Source organism: Amblyraja radiata, chromosome 39 (genome assembly GCF_010909765.2).
Source record: "Amblyraja radiata isolate CabotCenter1 chromosome 39, sAmbRad1.1.pri, whole genome shotgun sequence".
In the NCBI taxonomy this organism is placed as follows: domain Eukaryota; kingdom Metazoa; phylum Chordata; class Chondrichthyes; order Rajiformes; family Rajidae; genus Amblyraja; species Amblyraja radiata.
The window spans coordinates 13761083-13778414 of record NC_045994.1 but is presented as its reverse complement, the minus strand read 5'-3'; the positions used below and the strand labels follow the sequence as shown (position 1 = coordinate 13778414).

The window sequence follows — 17332 nt, the reverse complement described above, 5'->3', positions numbered from 1 at the left end:
GGCGGTGCAGGCTCGAAGGGCCGAATGGCCTACTCCTGCACCTATTTTCTATGTCCCTGAATCTGCGCGTTTTCACACTTCTGTACCTTTTGCCCGATGGGAATGGGGATATGGGGAAGGCTGGCATTTGTTTTTGAGCGTGTTTTTCTTTCGGTGGTATCCTTATCCATGCATCTCTCTCTCTCTCTCTCTCGTGCAGGCTGCCGAAGTTATACCTTTGTGAATTCTGCCTCAAGTACATGAAGAGCAAAAGTATTTTGCAACAACACATGAGGAAATGCAATTGGTTTCACCCACCAGCAAATGAGATTTACAGGAAAGACAACATCTCTGTGTTTGAAGTAAGTTTCAGGCATTTGACTTCCATGAAATCGGCCTGCCATGGTGTAAGTGCATTATAATGCAGAGGTCGGAATATGACACAGCTTGACAATCAAGTTAACTGTATCGCAAACTATTTTGTTTGGGCTTTCGGGTAATATTCCCATGGTTCCAGGCATACAACAACGCTGCTTTGTAATTGTCTTGAGAAAAGTTAGTGTATCTCTAAACTAAACTGATGTCACATAAAAACACAACTTGAATGGCCCTGCTTTGCTATCTAACACTTTTTGTCTGTTCATCTCTGGCCTTTGTCCAACCATCTGCTAATCAGAAAAACCTACTCACCTGCATCCACCTATTCAGGAGAGAACTGTAGATGCTGGTTTACACTGAAGATAGACACAAAATACTGGACTAAAGGGCCTGTCCCACTTTCACGACCTAATTCATGACCTCTGCCGAGTTTGCCCTTGACTCATACTCGCAGCATGGTCTTCACGAGGTCGTAGCAGGAGGTGATGCTAGTCGTAGGTACTCGTGGCATCAAGTAGGTCGGGGCGTTTTTTCTGGCATGATGAAAAATGTCCATGAGTAAAAAAGGTCGTGAATTAGGTCGTGAAAGTGGGACAGGATCTTAACTCGGCGGGTCAGGCAGCATCTCTGGAGAGAAGGAATAGGGGACACTTCAGACTGAAGAAGGGCCTCGACCCGAAACGTTACCTTTTTCTCCAGAGATGATCCCGCTGAGTTACTCCACCATTTTGTGCCTGTTAACCTGTCAGACTTTGTCCTGCCCCCACCTCTTTTCCAGCTTTCTCCCCCCCCCCCCCCCCCCCAACTGCGATCAGTCTGAAGGATCCCAATCCATAATGTCACCTATCCATGTTCTCCAGAGATGCTGCCTGACCTGCTGAGGTGCACCAGCATTTCTTGTATCTTATTTATTAACAGCATCATCAGTTCCTAGTGTCTACATTGCTTTGTTGCACTGTAGAATCAAAACTCTCCCCTCAATTAAACTGTGAACCTTTTTCAAGTACAAGGATTGTGTTCTATTTGGTTTGCTTTCTTTTCATGAGAAATCAGCTACAAAAATTGTCATTTAACGTTGCATCACATTTGGCACGGACATTGTGGGCTGAAGGGCCTATTCCTGTGCGGTATTATTCTGCGATCTGTGGGAAACATTTTAGTGATTCCTTCCAAGATGCACTTTTAGCCTGGTACCCCTCTTCCTCCGTAACCATTTTTTTTTTCACCATCTTCTCTCCCCTTGTCGTCCTTCAAATGACAATTATTTCTTGAAGATTAGATGCTCGTCTTTTCGATGTTGACGAACTACTGACTTTGGTAATGCAGAGTTCTAAAATGTTTTATAATGTCTATAAAGTCATTTTTTCTATCAATTGTCTATTGATTATAGGTGGATGGGAACATCAGCACCATATACTGTCAGAACCTTTGCCTACTGGCCAAGCTCTTCCTTGACCATAAGACCTTGTATTATGATGTGGAGCCCTTTCTCTTCTATGTCCTGACTCAAAACGACAACAAGGGCTGTCATCTCGTGGGCTACTTTTCTAAGGTGAGTATTTTAAAATTCGTCTTTGAAAAATGCAGGACAACAGGATTTGTGGTGATTATTTCTCCTCATTTTCAGAAGACATTTTCAATTCTGGTTATCATCTTGTGCTTGTCAGTGGAATTTCTATCATCAAGCTCTACAATTTTCTGCAACCATTTCTGTATTGCGTACTGTGTCGTAGCTCAATTTGTCAACTTACCGTTTTACTCATTGTTCCACGGACCTCATTGGCACATCGAAGGTTCTGACCATTTTCCAAGCTTCATTGGTTACATGAGTGGTTCCAGAGAACTGAACAACTACTAATGTTTTATTTTAAAAGGAATAACCGAGTAACTACAGGCCAGTTAGCTTAACTTCACCGTCACACACAGGAGGACTCACTGTGATGGATGTTTATGTGAATTGAATTGGTGTGTGTCTTGGTTCTTTTTTTTGTATGGCTGCAGAAACCAAATTTCGTTTGAACCTCATGTGAGGTTCAAATGATAATAAAAGGTATTGTATTGTATTGTATTTAGGAAGCAACATACATCTAAATGCAGAAAGGCACAGGATATTCAAGGACTGTCAGCTTGGATTTATAAAGGAAATGCCTGTTAATTTGACTTGGAGGAAACGAGAGTTGACAAGGGCAACGTGTGATGCAGTCTACTTGGAGTTTAGCAAGGCTATTGACATTGTTCTATAAGTAGTGTGTTAAATATGACGAAAACCCATGGGATCTGAAGGAGAGCAGCAAATTTGAGTCAGTGACAGGAGTCCTACAGAAAAGAGCACAAGTTGACAGGTGCTTTTGTGACTAAACGCTATTAACGGTGAGAGAGGCCACAGTGCTCAGCCCCTTTGCCTTTTGAATTTTATATTAATGGTGATTTAGATTCCATTTAGATTTAGAAACCATAGGGCAGGTTTAGAGGGATATGGGCCAAACGCAAGCAGGTGGAACTAGTGTAGATGGGTCATCTTGGTTGGCACGGCAAGTTGGGCATGTTTCGATGCTGAATGACTCCGACTCTTTTTCAATGCACATGGTATGATAAAACAATTAGCAGTTGATAAAATATTGGCTGTATAGTTGACAGCGAGGTTTAGAATGTAGGAAGATGTAGATAGTCTCGTCATGTAGCAAATAAAGGGGGAATAAAATTTAATCCAGAAAAGTGTGAGGTGAGGCATTCAGCAAAGTGAAACAAGACGTGGGACTATGTAATCAATGGGAAGATACTGAGAGATGTGGAGGAACAGAAGAACCCTGGAGCATGTTATTAAGGGAGATGAAGATACATTACAGGACAGGCACAAAAAGCTGGAGTAATTTACAGTAACTCAGCAGGTCAGACAGTATCTCTGGAGAAAAGGAATAGGTGACATTTTGGGTCGAGACTCTTCTTCAGACTGAGAGTCAGGAGAAAGGGAAACTCTTTTTAAACCAGCATCTTGAATGAATGAATGAATCTCTTTATTGTCATTGCACATGGTACAACGAAATTTAAAAGTCAATCCCACGGTGCGATTCACAAGAGCAATTTTAAATGTATAAGAAAAGGTAAAAATATATACATATTAAAAAAAATTACAGATAAATAACAACAGCAGCTGAGGTAGAACCATTCAGTTGAATGTGAGTGTTATTTCTTATTTTGCATTGTTAAGTTTAAGTATGGCTATGGGGTAGAAGCTGTCTCTGAGTCTGTTTGTGCGAGTTTTGAAAGACCTGTGCCGTCTGCCAGAGGGCAGCAGGTGGAACAGGTTGTGTCCAGGGTGGGAAGATTGTTGGCTGCCCTGCCAAGGCAGCGAGAGCTGAAGATGTCCATCAGGGAGGGCAGTGGGCAGCCAGTGATTTTTTGTGCGGTGTTGATGACCCTTTGAAGGGCTCTCCTGTCCGCTGCAGAGCAGCTGGCATACCATGTGGTTATACAGTACGCCAGCACACTCTTGATGGAGCAGCGGTAGAAGGACACCAGCAGCTTCTCCTCCAGGTTGTTTTTCCTGAGGATCCTCAGAAAGTAGAGTCGCTGCTGGGCCTTCTTGACGTGGTGTTTGTAGTCCAGGAGAGATCCTCCGTGATTTGTGTGCCCAGGAATCTGAAGTCTGAGACCCTTTCCACACAGTCCCCATTGATGAATAGGGGTTTGGGGGCTGCACTGTTCTTACGGAAGTCTATGATAATTTCCTTTGTTTTTGTGGTGTTTAGGATGAGGTTGTTGTCTGAACACCACGCTGCCAGTCTTTGGACTTCCTCCCTGTAGGCTGTCTCATCTCCTCCTGAGATACGTCCAACCACAGTCGTGTCGTCCGCAAACTTGACGATGGTGTTGGTGGAGTGGGCGGGGGCACAATCGTGGGTGTAGAGGGCGTAGAGGAGGGGGCTCAACACACAGCCCTGTGGGGAGCCGGTGCTGAGTGTGATGGGGGTGGAGAGGTGATGGCCCAGTCTGACGGTCGGGGCGGTTAGACAGAAAGTCCTTGATCCAGAGGCAGATGGGTTGGGAGAGTCCTAAATCCATGAGTTTGGTGACCAGTCTGCTGGGGATGATGGTATTGAAGGCGGAGCTAAAGTCAATGAAAAGCATCCTCACATAGCTCCCCTGGTGTTCGAGGTGGGTCAGTGCAGTGTGAAGAGCAGTGGCGGATGGCATCCTCAGTGGACCTATTTGCTCTGTAGGCAAACTGGTGTGGATTGAAGGTGGGCGGGAGGCTGGATTTGATGTGCTGCTGGACCAGCCTCTCGAAACACTTCATGATGACTGGTGTGAGAGCGACCAGTCGGTATTCATTAAGGCCGCTGATAACAGGCTTTTTTGGTAGTGGGATGATTGTGGCAGACTTCAGGCACGGTGGGATGATGGATTTGGACTGGGACAGGTTGAAGATTTTCGTGAAGACCTTGGAGAGCTGGTCTGCACATTCCTTCAGAACCCTTCCTGTCACGCCATCCGGGCCGGCAGCCTTCCTCGGGTTCACCTCCCTGAGCACCCGCCTCACTTCATGCTCCTGCACAGTGAGGGTGTAGTTGTTGTTGTTAGGGGCTGGTGGGAGAATGGTGACGAGCTCTTCTGGTTCTGCCTCGAAGCGAGCAAAGCAGTTCAGCTCCTCTGCCAGTGAGGCGTGGCCGTCGGCCATCGTACTGTTGCTGGGCTTGTAGTTGGTGATGTGCTGGATGCCCTGCCACACCCGCCGTGGATCGTTGTTGTTAAAGTGGTCCTCTATCTTCCTCTTGTGGGCCGCTTTGGCATCCCTGATGCCTTTCTTCAGGTTGGCTCTAGCAGCGCTGTACAGGGCTCTGTCGCCAGACCTGAAGGCGGTGTTGCGGTCCTTGAGGAGAGTTTGGACCTCTTTTGTCATCCACGGCTTCTGGTTGGGGTACACCCGGATGAGTATGTCGACGGTGACGTTGTCAACACAGTTCTGGATGTAAAAGAGTACCGTGGATGTGTACTCCTCCAAGTCCTGATTTCCAAAAATGTCCCAGTTTGTCCTTTCAAAGCAGTCCTGTAGCTGTGAGGAAGCTCCTTCAGGCCAGGTTTTAACAGTCCTGGTGGTGGGTTGAGCTTTTCTCCTGAGGGGGGTGTATGCTGGTGCTAAGTGAATGGATAGGTGATCCGACTGGCCTAAGTGTGGTAGTGGTGTGGCTCTAAACCCCTTCTTGATGTTTGAGTAGGCCTTGTCTAATGTATTTTCTCCCCTGGTTGCACATTTGATGCGTTGTTCAAACTTGGGGAGAACTGATTTTAAGTGCGTGATTGAAATCACCAGCTATGATATGGGCTGCTTTGGGGTAGGTGTTCTCTTGTTTGCTGATAGCGCTATGGAGGTAGCCTAGGGCTATGCTAGCATTAGCATCCGGTGGGATATACACAGCTGTAACTATGACCACGGTAAACTCACGTGGAAGGTAGAAAGGCCTGCATCTAACTATCAGGTACTCCAAATCAGCAGAACAGTGTCTGTCTATGATTGTGGTATTTGTGCACCAGTTGTTGTGAACGTAGATGCATAACCCCCCTCCTTTGCTCGTTGTTTCTATCCCAGCGAAATGCTGTGTGGCCTGCTAGCTCAATGGCTCCGTCCAGTACAAGTGCGTGTAGCCACGTCTCTGTTATTAGCAGAATGCAACTGTCCGCGATGAATTTGTTTGCGGCGACCTGTAGTCTTAGTTCGTCCATTTTGTTGGTGATGGATCTGGCGTTGGTGAGAATGATGCTGGGTAGCGGTGGTTTATGTGGTTGTTGCCTTAGCCTAGCGAGTAGTCCGGATCGGCGACCACGCTTTTGCTTCCTGTGCCTCCTCCGTCTCCGGCAACAATCCACGGAGAGCCTTCTTCAGTTCCTTCCTGTACATTACATTAGTCGAAGCACAGAATATGGATGATCCAGATGATGCTAGTTAGGCCACAGCTGGATGCTCATTACTGCTGCCAATTATTGCTGTTGCCCATGAGCCCCGGGTGCGCAGAAGTACTTTGAACACCACCGGGCCAAAACTGGAAATTTCACGCAGTGGTTACATTTAGAAAAAATAATATTTGTCCCTAATTTATGATAAACCAGAAAGAACACTATTCCTGAAGGCAGAGAATTCTATGCTACAAATGATAATTTCTTGCAAATTGTAAAAGACCATAAAATTAAAGTTTATTAAAATTAAGAGAGAAAAGTTTGGATCGCAAAGATTTTTATGGCAAACCCTCAAACCAATAGCCTATAAACACAGGCAAATCGCAAGGTGCCCAAGATCCCAGTATCCGTAGTTTATTGTAACGTAGCGGTGGGGTTGCTGCCTAACAGCGCCAGAGGCACAGGTTCGATCCTGACTATGGGTGCTTGTCTGTACAGTGTTTGTACCTTCTCCCCGTGATCTGTGTGGGTTTTCGCTGAGATCTTCAGTTTCCTCCCACACTTCAAAGATGTACAAGTTTGGCGGCACAAAATGTAAAATTGTCCATAGCGCGTGTGGGGTAGTGTTAATGCGTGCGGGGATCATTGGCTGGTGGACCAAGGGCCTGTTACCGCGCTGGATCTCTAAACTATTAACTTAAGAATTAACCTGGGGAGTTGATATCTGTTAATGTGCACTCCATATGTTTGTAATCCTGGCTATTTTTTTTCCTCCCCAATTACTTCTTTCCAATTCAGGAGAAGCATTGCCAGCAGAAATACAACGTTTCCTGTATTATGATTCTCCCCCAGTACCAGAGGAAGGGATATGGAAGGTTTCTCATCGACTTCAGTAAGTGGCAGAATTATGATTATTTTTTTTAAGAACTCATGATGAAATACCGAATGAGGAACGAGACATCTGTACTCAATACAATACAATACAATACAATTCAATACAATTCAATTTATTGTCATTTGGACCCCTTGAGGTCCAAACGAAATGACGTTTCTGCAGCCATACATTACAAACAAATAGACCCAAGACACAACATAATTTACATAAACACCCATCACATTGCTGTGATGGAAGGCCAAAAAAACTTTTCTCTCCACTGCACTCTCCCCCCCGATGTCAGAGTCAAAGTCAAAGCCCCCGGCTGGCGATGGCGATTGTCCCGTGGCCATTAAAGCCACGCCGGGTGATGCAAGGTCGCACACCGGGTCTTGGTGTCAGAGCCCCCGGCGTGCGCTCGCAGTCCTGCGGCCATTCCAAGCCGCGCGGGGCGATGGTGTAAGGCCCCGCTCCAGGTTTTCTGGAGACATCTGTACTCCTTTACATAAGACAATGTTGAACCAATTTAATATAAACCTAGAAAGTTTAATTCCATACAAATTGTAATAAAACTGAGCATAATTTTAATAGCATCTCCAAGAATGCAGTTAGCTTACCCATGCTGACTTTTATTGTTGGTGGCATTTCAATGTTTTGGATTTCTACAAGCTCAAAGCAACATTCTTGAATTTGGAGTAATGTGCAGGAACTTAGATAAATTTGAAGATATTTTGTTTTATGATTGAGTTTTGATCTTCTGTATTCCACAAATGTATTCACCTATTTTTTTTAATGTGGACCAGGATGTTGAAAGCATATTAGTTTATAAGGACAGGTTTATGACTTGAGTCTTTTGAGTTTCAGGGGTTACAGGGAGAAGGCAGGAGAATGGGGTTGAGAGGGAAAGATAGATTTGGCATGATTGAATGGTGGGGTCGACTGGATGGGCTGAATGATCTAATTCTGCTCCTATAAATTATGAACTTATTGGCCTGCCCCACTTACGTGATTTTTTTCGGCGACTTGCCGGCACCCGTCATAGTCGCAGCAGGTCTCCGAAAATTTTCGACGTTGAAAATCCAGCGGCGACCAGAACAAGGTACGACTCTTTGGGCGACTACTCACGATTCAAACTCGGAGAAATTCGGTAATAGCCGTTCGTAGGTACCCGGGGCTATTTTTTTTACTCGTGGACATTTTTCAACATGCTGAAAAAACGTCCCGACTTACCTGATGCCCCGAATACCTACGGCTGGCATTACGAGCCGCTACGAAATATCTACGGACTCCTACGGACTCGCTTCAGACTCCTACGGACTTGCTACGGACATTCTCCGAGTTTGAAGCAAGGGGGAGAATTTGTGAGTAATTCGGGAAAGTGGGACAGGGCCTTTAGATTTAGCTCTTAGTGCTAACAGAATTAAGGGATATGGGGGAAGAGCAGGAACAGGGTACTGATTTTGGATGATCAGCCATGATCATATGGCTCGAAGGGCCAAATGGCCCATTCCTGCACCTATTTTCTTAGTGACAATAAACTAAACTGTACTGAACTGAACTCCAGCACAGCTGTACAGGAAATGCAAATAGATAAGATTGATTGCACATTGATTGCTGATTAGATTGCACACGTAGACTCTAAACATACTTACGATATGTTTAAACTCTTGGGATGACAGGAAAAGATTGACCAGTTTACTATGACAACGGTAGCAGTGGCACAGAAACACTGTGTGAAATCTAGTTTCGTATAAATCAACACAGTGAATTCAATATGTCAAATTTTACTTCACAGTATATGTTTTTTTAAAGTTTGGATGAAGGTGGCCATAATTTATTCAGCACTGAATTGAGCTGTCAAGTTTACTGGGAAGTAAAAATGAAATATTGACATTTTCTACCAGATTCCATCTAACAGGTTGCCATAAAACGCGAGCATTTCAGTCCAAGTCGACATACTTTCCCCAAAATCTCATGGTATGGAAAAGATACGAATGATTCTTATTGAAGCTAGTTTTACTTCCACAAGATGCACTGTATTGGAAACAGTAAGACAAAATATAAATATATCCACACCCAACCCATTTTGTAACAGTCATTCAGAACAAGGAGCTTCACCTGTGGGAATGTTCATCCCGTAACACTACTGCAGATTCACCGTATCCACAGACTATATTTTGCTTGCAAAGCAGTTTTAAGTTTGTAAATAATCCATGGTGACTTTACACAGACCACAACAACATTTGCCCCCACCTTCTTCACCTCCCAAGTTCATAACCTTGACCTTGAATGCCTTTTCTCTGACCCACCTCCATTGCTCTCTGCTGGACCTACACCACCCTGACCATGCTTTCATTTCACTCTTGCCATCGGGAAGAAGGTATAGGAGTCTGAAAACTGTAACGTCCAGGTTCAAGAACAGTTTCTTCCCAACGGCGATCATGCTATTGAACATTATAATCTCCAACTAAACTACAGATTTCCTTGGTTGCACTCAGGACTCGGCTTTATTTTGATTCTTGCACTACGTAGGTTTATTTATTTCTTGACCATTTTAACTGTGTGTTTATTACATTAGCTATTGAGTACGCAAGATTCAATAGAGTTTATTGTCATGTGTCCCAGATAGGACAGTGGAATTCTTGCTTTGCTTCAGCACAACAGAGTACAGTAGGCATTTACAAATGTACAAACCTGTTTGTGATGCTACAAGTAAGAATTTCATTGTTCTGCTTGGTACATATAGCAATAAAGCACTTTGGATTTTCTTATTTTACTTCTTCACTGTTGTTCATTCAGGAGCTCATACACCAGCCAGACCCATCACTTTGATTCAGTTCCCTGTGTGTAGAACATGAGGCTGCTGGATAGTAAGTTTGTAGACTCCTGCCAGGGGCATCTTGTAAACTGGCTGTGGCTAAAGACACTTGCAGAGTGTCGGACAATATCTTTCTCTTTATGGTACTAGATCAAATGAAGTTGTTACAGAGTCACAGGGCGCTGCGGGATAATACATTGTTACACCGTGTGTTAACTCGTTGCATTGAGCACTCTGTTTCTACAGCATGTAGTTCACACTGCAGCACCTCAATCACATCGGTTTATATTTTACTAAAGACCAGAGGCAGGAAGGCCTCGTCGTCTGGCTCTAACTCTGACTTTGAGAGAGTGCATCTGCTCTCTCATTCTAAGCAAGACAGAGTTTGATTCCCTAAAAAAGACACAAAGTAACTCAGCGGGTCAGGCAGCATCTCTGGAGAACACGGATAGGTGACGTTTCGGGTCATTATTTATTATTTATTAAATTGTTGAAAACATTAGCGACGCAGTGTTGCTGGTTTCCGACGGGCGTTCCTTACAATGCCGTGTACGACAGTGATCGCAACTTCTACTGAAGTCTGGATGGCCGTTGGCTCACGTGGAGCTCATTCGCCCTTGTTTTTGTTCCTGCTGGGAGTCCACAGCCCCCTCCTCATCTGGCAAACCAGGTGGGGGGAGAAGGTTTAGTCGCCGACTATCCGACCATGGAGCAGGTAGCACGGGATTACATGGTACCCATGGCCTGACATGTAGGGTCAGGACACTTTCTGTGGGGGGGAGGAAGCCATAAGGTAAATACGCAGGTGGTTGGCCAGAATTAAAAGACAAAAAGTGTGAGATAAGGATGGAAGAGGTGCGATTTGTGAAGCTGAAGAAGGAATATAGATAGGTAGAAGCAAAGATCCTATAGCAAGCAAGATAGACCACTCCTTCTAAATGCAATGGGCTGACGTGTAGTACGCAACGGAGCGGATGACGTGGGCCATTTTTTCATCCATTTCAGTAACCCGACCCGACCCGACCCGCAGTGTAATCAACGTTGCGGGGGAACAGTTTGTGTTAATAAATTATAATTCTGAAAATGAGGCGAAGATTTTTCCCAAATAACTTTTATTTTTACGAGGATGTTTCCGTAACCGGCTTCCGTCTCCACACTAGTATCCTATGGGATCTTGGCGGAGACGGAAGCCGGTTACGGAAATGGGGCTGAAAATTACCCATGAATCTGCCCATGGCCGTACTACGTCTTTTTCGTCGAGTGATCAAACTTGCTCCGCTGTAGGATCTTTGGGTAGAATGGGGTTGGGGGAGGTGGAAAGGGAGACATGGGTGCAAATTCACCTGGGGCACAGGGAAGAGAGGGGGGAGAAGGGGGGAAAAAAGTTTAAAAAATTGATTTTAAATTGTGTTGGTGATTGTTAGATCAGTTCTCTAAAATTGGAGTATTCAGTGTTTATTCTGTGAGGTAAGCGACATTTTCCCTGACGTGCATATCAAGCTGGATACTTTGAATCTTGATTCACAGCTGTTCTGCGCTTGCTTGGGATAAGGTAATTCTGGTTGAAAAGTGACGTGCATGAAACTTTGTGTGCCCAGGTTATTTGCTGTCGAAACGAGAAGGCCAGGCTGGGTCGCCAGAGAAGCCACTGTCTGATTTGGGCCGCCTCTCGTACATGGCCTACTGGAAGAGCGTGATCTTGGAGTGCCTTCACCAATGTCATGACAAGCAACTTAGCATCAAGAAGCTGAGCAAACTAACGGGGATCTGTCCCCAGGATATCACCACCATTCTCCACCATCTAAAGATGTTACAGTTACGCAGTGACCGGTATGTTAACATCTCACACCTGTCATTAAGTAACTTTGTTTGTTTGTAAGGAGTAACAAATGCACTTGTCATGTTCATCTTCTGAAAGGTATACTGTGAATAACTTTTTGGCACGTGGTAGATTATATCCTCTAAAGCCACTCCCAAATTCCTTAATATCGCGTGTCGGACCATTTGTGGTTCTCAATCCTCTCATCTCCCTTTATGGCTCAGTGTCATTTTTGTTAGCTGGGTGTCCCTGAATCTGGGGGCATGCGCTTTCACACTTCTGTACCACTTGCCTAATGGGAAGAGGGGAGAAGAGGGGTGAGACTCATCCTTAATTGTGGTGGTGGCCTTGCCGAGGTAGAGTGACGTGTAGATGGAGTCGATGGAAGGGAGGTTGGTTTGTTTGACGGTCTGGGCTGTGTCCTCAATTCTCTGCAATGTCTTGCGGTCTTGGATGGAGCTGTTCCCAAACCCCAGTAAAGTGATAAGGTGCCCTATTCCTATTATCTACCTAAGTGGCTTCATTGGATGAAACTTCCGGGATAACCTGTTTACGTACTTCCCGTATGTTCTCATTAATCAGTCATGTGACTCCACCATTTCCCACTGCCAAGTCCTGGAATATTCCCTGGAATGTTAACCTGCCAGTCCTGCTCTCCCTTGTTTCCAGGATTGTGATTTCAAGTACTCATTTGCAAAATGTCTTAAATGTTGTAAGCATTCCTGCCTCCATCACCCACTCTGACTGTGCTTTTGATATTCCCATCATACTGGGTGAAAAAGATTCTCCTCAAATCCCTCTAAACTTCTATGCTCTTCCTCAGTGCTTGTTTTTGTAACGATATGTTGCGGTGAGTTGGCCCCTGCACAAAGTTTAAAAACTAGATTTTGTTTCATTTTTAACATGTTGATGTTATAATCTTTAGTTATTAGTTTATTAAATTAGAAGTTGATTGGTCACAAAATCAAAGCCAAAGAGGGGGTATATTGTTGACATTTTTTGCTAAATGTAGCTTGATTTTTAATTGATCTGTTTACCGGCACCTTTTTATCGACAAGCAATTTTACCACTTAAACATATCCCCTCTAACTCTAGATAACTCTCGTGTTAAGGGCCTGTCCCACTGTACGAGGTAATTCAAGAGTTCTCCCGAGTTTTCCCTGATTCGAACTTGGAGAATTACGGTAATAGCCGCTCGTAGGTACTCGGGGCTCTCGTGGACATTTTTCAACATGGTGAAAAAAACTTCACGAGCTTACCGCGTTTCCCGAGTACCTGCCGTTAGCGTTACGAGCCGCTAAGAGACGTCCCGAGCTCCGACGTACCCGCTACGTACATTCTACGTACTTACCACGACTTTGATTTTTTTTAAACTCGGGAGTGCTCTTGGGTAAACTCGTACAGTGGGACAGGCCCTTTATGATAACTTTCTTGCGAGTTATTCTATCCCCTAATTTGTAAATCTCTCTTATCAGGTCCTCCTTCAACACTCTCTTTCAGACATAATAACTAACGGTTTATTTCTTTTTGATTGCAGACACATTTGTTGGTTTAAACAGCCAGCAACCAAAAGCACAGTTGCAGCCCTGTACATGTACTGTTGTGATCCTCCATTGGGTCCAGACATTTCATTGTGCTTCTGCCTTGCAGTATCCTTTGATGTGTCTCTTTTTAACTTGTTGAAAGGTTTCTGGTCATTCGGCGAGAGAAGCTGATTCAAGATCACATGGCAAAGCTTAAAGCTAATCCACGGCAGATTGAAGTTGATCCGGACAGTTTACGTTGGACTCCTTTAATCTTTTCCAACACGGTAGTGTCCGAAGAAGAGGAGGATGAGGAAGAGGACGAAGAGACTCCAGCATTAAAGGTAACAGTTCACAACACAAGGCATGACTTTCTGATTCTCTTTCTCATCGGTGCATCGTCAGTTGATTTGCCTTATGAGCCAAATTATTCCTGATTTGAATTTTTCCTGGCATAAATTTATTGGGACGGCACAGCAGCCCAATGGTAGAGCTAACAAGGTCTTTCGTTCATTGTTCTTCATCTCAACATCTCTCTTTCCCTTTTCCGCAACTAGTCTGATGAAGGGCCTCGACTCGAAACATTACCCATCCCTTCTCTCCAGAGATGCTGCCTGTCCCGCTAAGCTACTCTTTCTGAGCTTTTTGTGTCTATCTTCGGTTTAAACCAGCATCAGAAGTTCCTTTCCACTACTAGTAATGCCATGTGCCATGGCATAAAGAGAGCTCTTGGCCGTTTTAGATTTCAAGTTGTCGAAGGTGGTTCCGCGGTAAAATTACTGCCTCACAGCGCCAGAGACACGGCCCTGACTATGGGTGCATTTTTGTGTCTCACCTTCTGTGAGAGTTAATTTACTGTTCGTGTGTTAAACGTGATTTATTCTCAACAGACTGAAGACACCATTGAGTTGTGGGATAAAAAGGAACTCAATGGCTATGTACCAATCCAGAACGGCCGGCAAATCACATTGTGTGCATCAAACGGCAAAACCCGGCAGGACATCATTGCCGAAGGTCTTCTGCCTAATGGTGATAGCAAGAGGAAGCATTTCAGTGAAAGCAGTGAGGAGGAAGAGGAGGAGGAGGAGGAGGAGGAGGAGGAAGATGGTGAGGATGAAGAAGGTGACGAGGCAAGGCCAAGTTCTCCGCCTGTACTCACAAAACCAGCGCTGCGTGGAGTGAAGAGGAAGGTAAGCTCGTGGAAATTGGCTTTGTGGTTTTTCCAGATCAAAAGGGTCCTATTTTGGAGTCATTTGTGAAGTACACCACAATAATCCTTACCTAGACTTCGTTTAGTTTGGAGATAACGTGCCCTTTGGCCCACCAAGTCTGCACCGACCAGTGATCCCCGCACATCAACACTATCCCACGGACAATTTACATTTATACCAAGCCAATCAACCTACAAACCTGTGTGCCTTTGGAGTGTGGGAGGAAACCAGAGCACCCGGGGAAAACCCACACGGTCACAGGGAGAACGTACAAATTCCGTACGGGCAGCACCCGTAGTCGGGTTCGAACCTGGGTCTCTGGCGTTGTAGGTGCTGTCAGGCAGTAACTCTACCGCTGCGCCACAGTGCCGCCCAACGATGCTGTGGAATCAGACAAGAGGTCCTAAGTTTACAATGGTGAAAACTAGTTTTTAAATGGCAGCAAGGAAGAACTGCTTCACTTAAAGATAGTGATGACTGTTTGGACACAACTGTTGCATGCAAGAAACATGCAGCAAGATGTCCTCATGGCAGTGTTACAGTGTCAAGTCAACTTTATTTCTATAGCACATTTAAAAACACCTCTCGTTGACCAAAGTGCTTTACACCAGTGCAGGTACTAATGTGCTACATACAGTGGTCCATAGATCTAACAATACATACATAAATACATACATACAGCGTTCCCTCAGAGGACCTCAAGAAACGCTTGTGAGTAGAAATAGGTTTTAAGTCTAGACTTAAAGTAGTCGATGGAGGGGGCAGATCTGATGAGAAGAGGGATGCTGTTCCACAGTCTAGGTGCTGCAACCGCAAAAGCGAGGTCGCCCCTGAGCGTATACCTGGACCGCGGGATAGTCAGTAGCCCCAAGTCGGCCGACCTGAGGGACCTGGAGATAGAATGGTGGGTTAGCAGATTTTTGATGTAGGTGGGGGCAAGCCCGTTAAGGGCTTTGTATACATAAAGGAGGAGCTTGAAATTGATTCTGAACCGTACTGGGAGCCAGTGGAGAGAGGCCAGAATTGGGGTGATGTGGTCCCTTTTTCGGCTATGGCAGGGATGAGGTTCAATTACCCTTTCAACTTGAGCTTTCCCTAATAGTACTGTCCATGATGAATATATCAGGAGTTAGGGGAGGAACACTAGCTGTAATGTAGTTTATTTACTTTAGTTTGGGGATTCAGCTCAGAATAAAAGACCCTTTGCACAGGGCCAATTAACCTGCAAACCCGCAAGTCTTTGGGATGTGGGAGGAAACCGGAGCACGGTGGGGAAACCCTGGTAGTCACGGGGAAGAACGTGCCTGTTCCATACAGACGGTGCCCGACGTCAGGATTGAACCTGGGTCACCGGCACGGTGAGGCAGCAGCTCTACCAGCTGCGCCACTGTGCGGCAGTGTGATCGGACTGCACAGAATGTAAAACCTGAATATAACCTCTGCACGTGAAATACAATCAATAATTCATGAAGTGATGAGGACAGAAATATACCAATACCAATCCAAATGATCTAACAACTGGCAATATATAACAGCTGCCCTGACATCCAAGGGACTATATTCTCATAACATTTCTGACTTCACTGAGACTGAAAGAAAAAAATCATATTGTAAAGCTAACTGAATAACAAGATATTTTAGTATTTATTCTTTTACAATGCGTGACGGTTGCAAAGGCTTCATAGTTTCTGTGGAGAGCAAGGCAATACTGAATAAACAGATTATCGACATTAGAGCCGCTTGCACTACTTTTTCTGTCTTAAGTTTACCATTCATTCATCCATCCATTCCCACTGTAGTCTCACTTCTAATGAGGTGTTTAAGAAGGAACTGCAGATGCTGGAAAATCGAAGGTAGACAAAAGTGCTGGAGAAACTCAGCGGGTGCAGCAGCATCTATGGAGCGAAGGAAATAGGCGACGTTTCGGGCCGAAACCCTTCCGTTTCGTGCTGAAATCCTTCTTCAGACTGAAGGAAATAGGCAACGTTTCGGGCCGAAACCCTTCCGGGTTTCGGCCCGAAACGTTGCCTATTTCCTTCGCTCCATAGATGCTGCTGCACCCGCTGAGTTTCTCCAGCACTTTTGTCTACCTTCACTTCTAATAGTGTTCATTTTTCTATACCTTTTATATTAACCTTGACTGACTGTGAACCAAATATCATTGGATTAATTCAGAAATGATTCCCAATTATAAGAATAAGGGGGAAAAAAATTATTGCAGAGCGAGTGGCTCAGTTTAGAGATACAGCGTAGATACAGGCCCTTCGGCCCACCGAGTCCACACTGACGGACAATCAATTGTGCACTAGTTCTACACACTAGGGGCAATTTACAGAAACGACTTGGCCTACAAACCCGCACGCCTTTGGAATGTAGGAGCAAGCCAGAACACCTGGAGAAAACCCACGCAGGTCACGGGGAGAATGTACACACTCCGTACAGACAGCAGCCGTTGTCAGGATTGAACCCGGGTCTCTGGCACTGTAAGGCAGCAACTCTACCACTGCGCCTCTGTGCCACCCCTCAGAGGTTCTAGAGGGCATTGCCAGTATGATTTGTTGAGACAAGAGATAACCGTAGCATTCAGAAGGAGACAGATTTCTGAAAAGAAATAGTTTTGTGGGAAGACTGGCTGGGTGGTGTTTCCAGAGAAATGGAACCATCTCAATGGCCAAACAGCCGCCTTGCAAATTGTAAATATTCTGTGATGAGCATGAGGAAAGGATATTCTAGACATTATCGTCATCGTTTCTGGATTTATTGGAACATAGGAATCAGACACAGGAAGATATCACTCGGTCCTTCAATCAGTCTGAAGAAGGGTCTCATCACCCATTC

General features: G+C 45.0%; 1 protein-coding gene across 1 annotated transcript in view; it reads left to right on the top strand.

The window, feature by feature from the left end:
* Positions 1–17332, top strand: part of kat6a (lysine acetyltransferase 6A) — a 133484-nt gene that overhangs the window by 105678 nt on the left and 10474 nt on the right. Inside the window, exons 10-15 of the mRNA XM_033013861.1 lie at positions 200–341; positions 1748–1909; positions 7048–7141; positions 11540–11771; positions 13447–13627; positions 14174–14473. Coding sequence (XP_032869752.1) covers positions 200–341; positions 1748–1909; positions 7048–7141; positions 11540–11771; positions 13447–13627; positions 14174–14473 — 1111 coding nt within the window. The remainder of the gene's footprint in view (positions 1–199; positions 342–1747; positions 1910–7047; positions 7142–11539; positions 11772–13446; positions 13628–14173; positions 14474–17332) is intronic.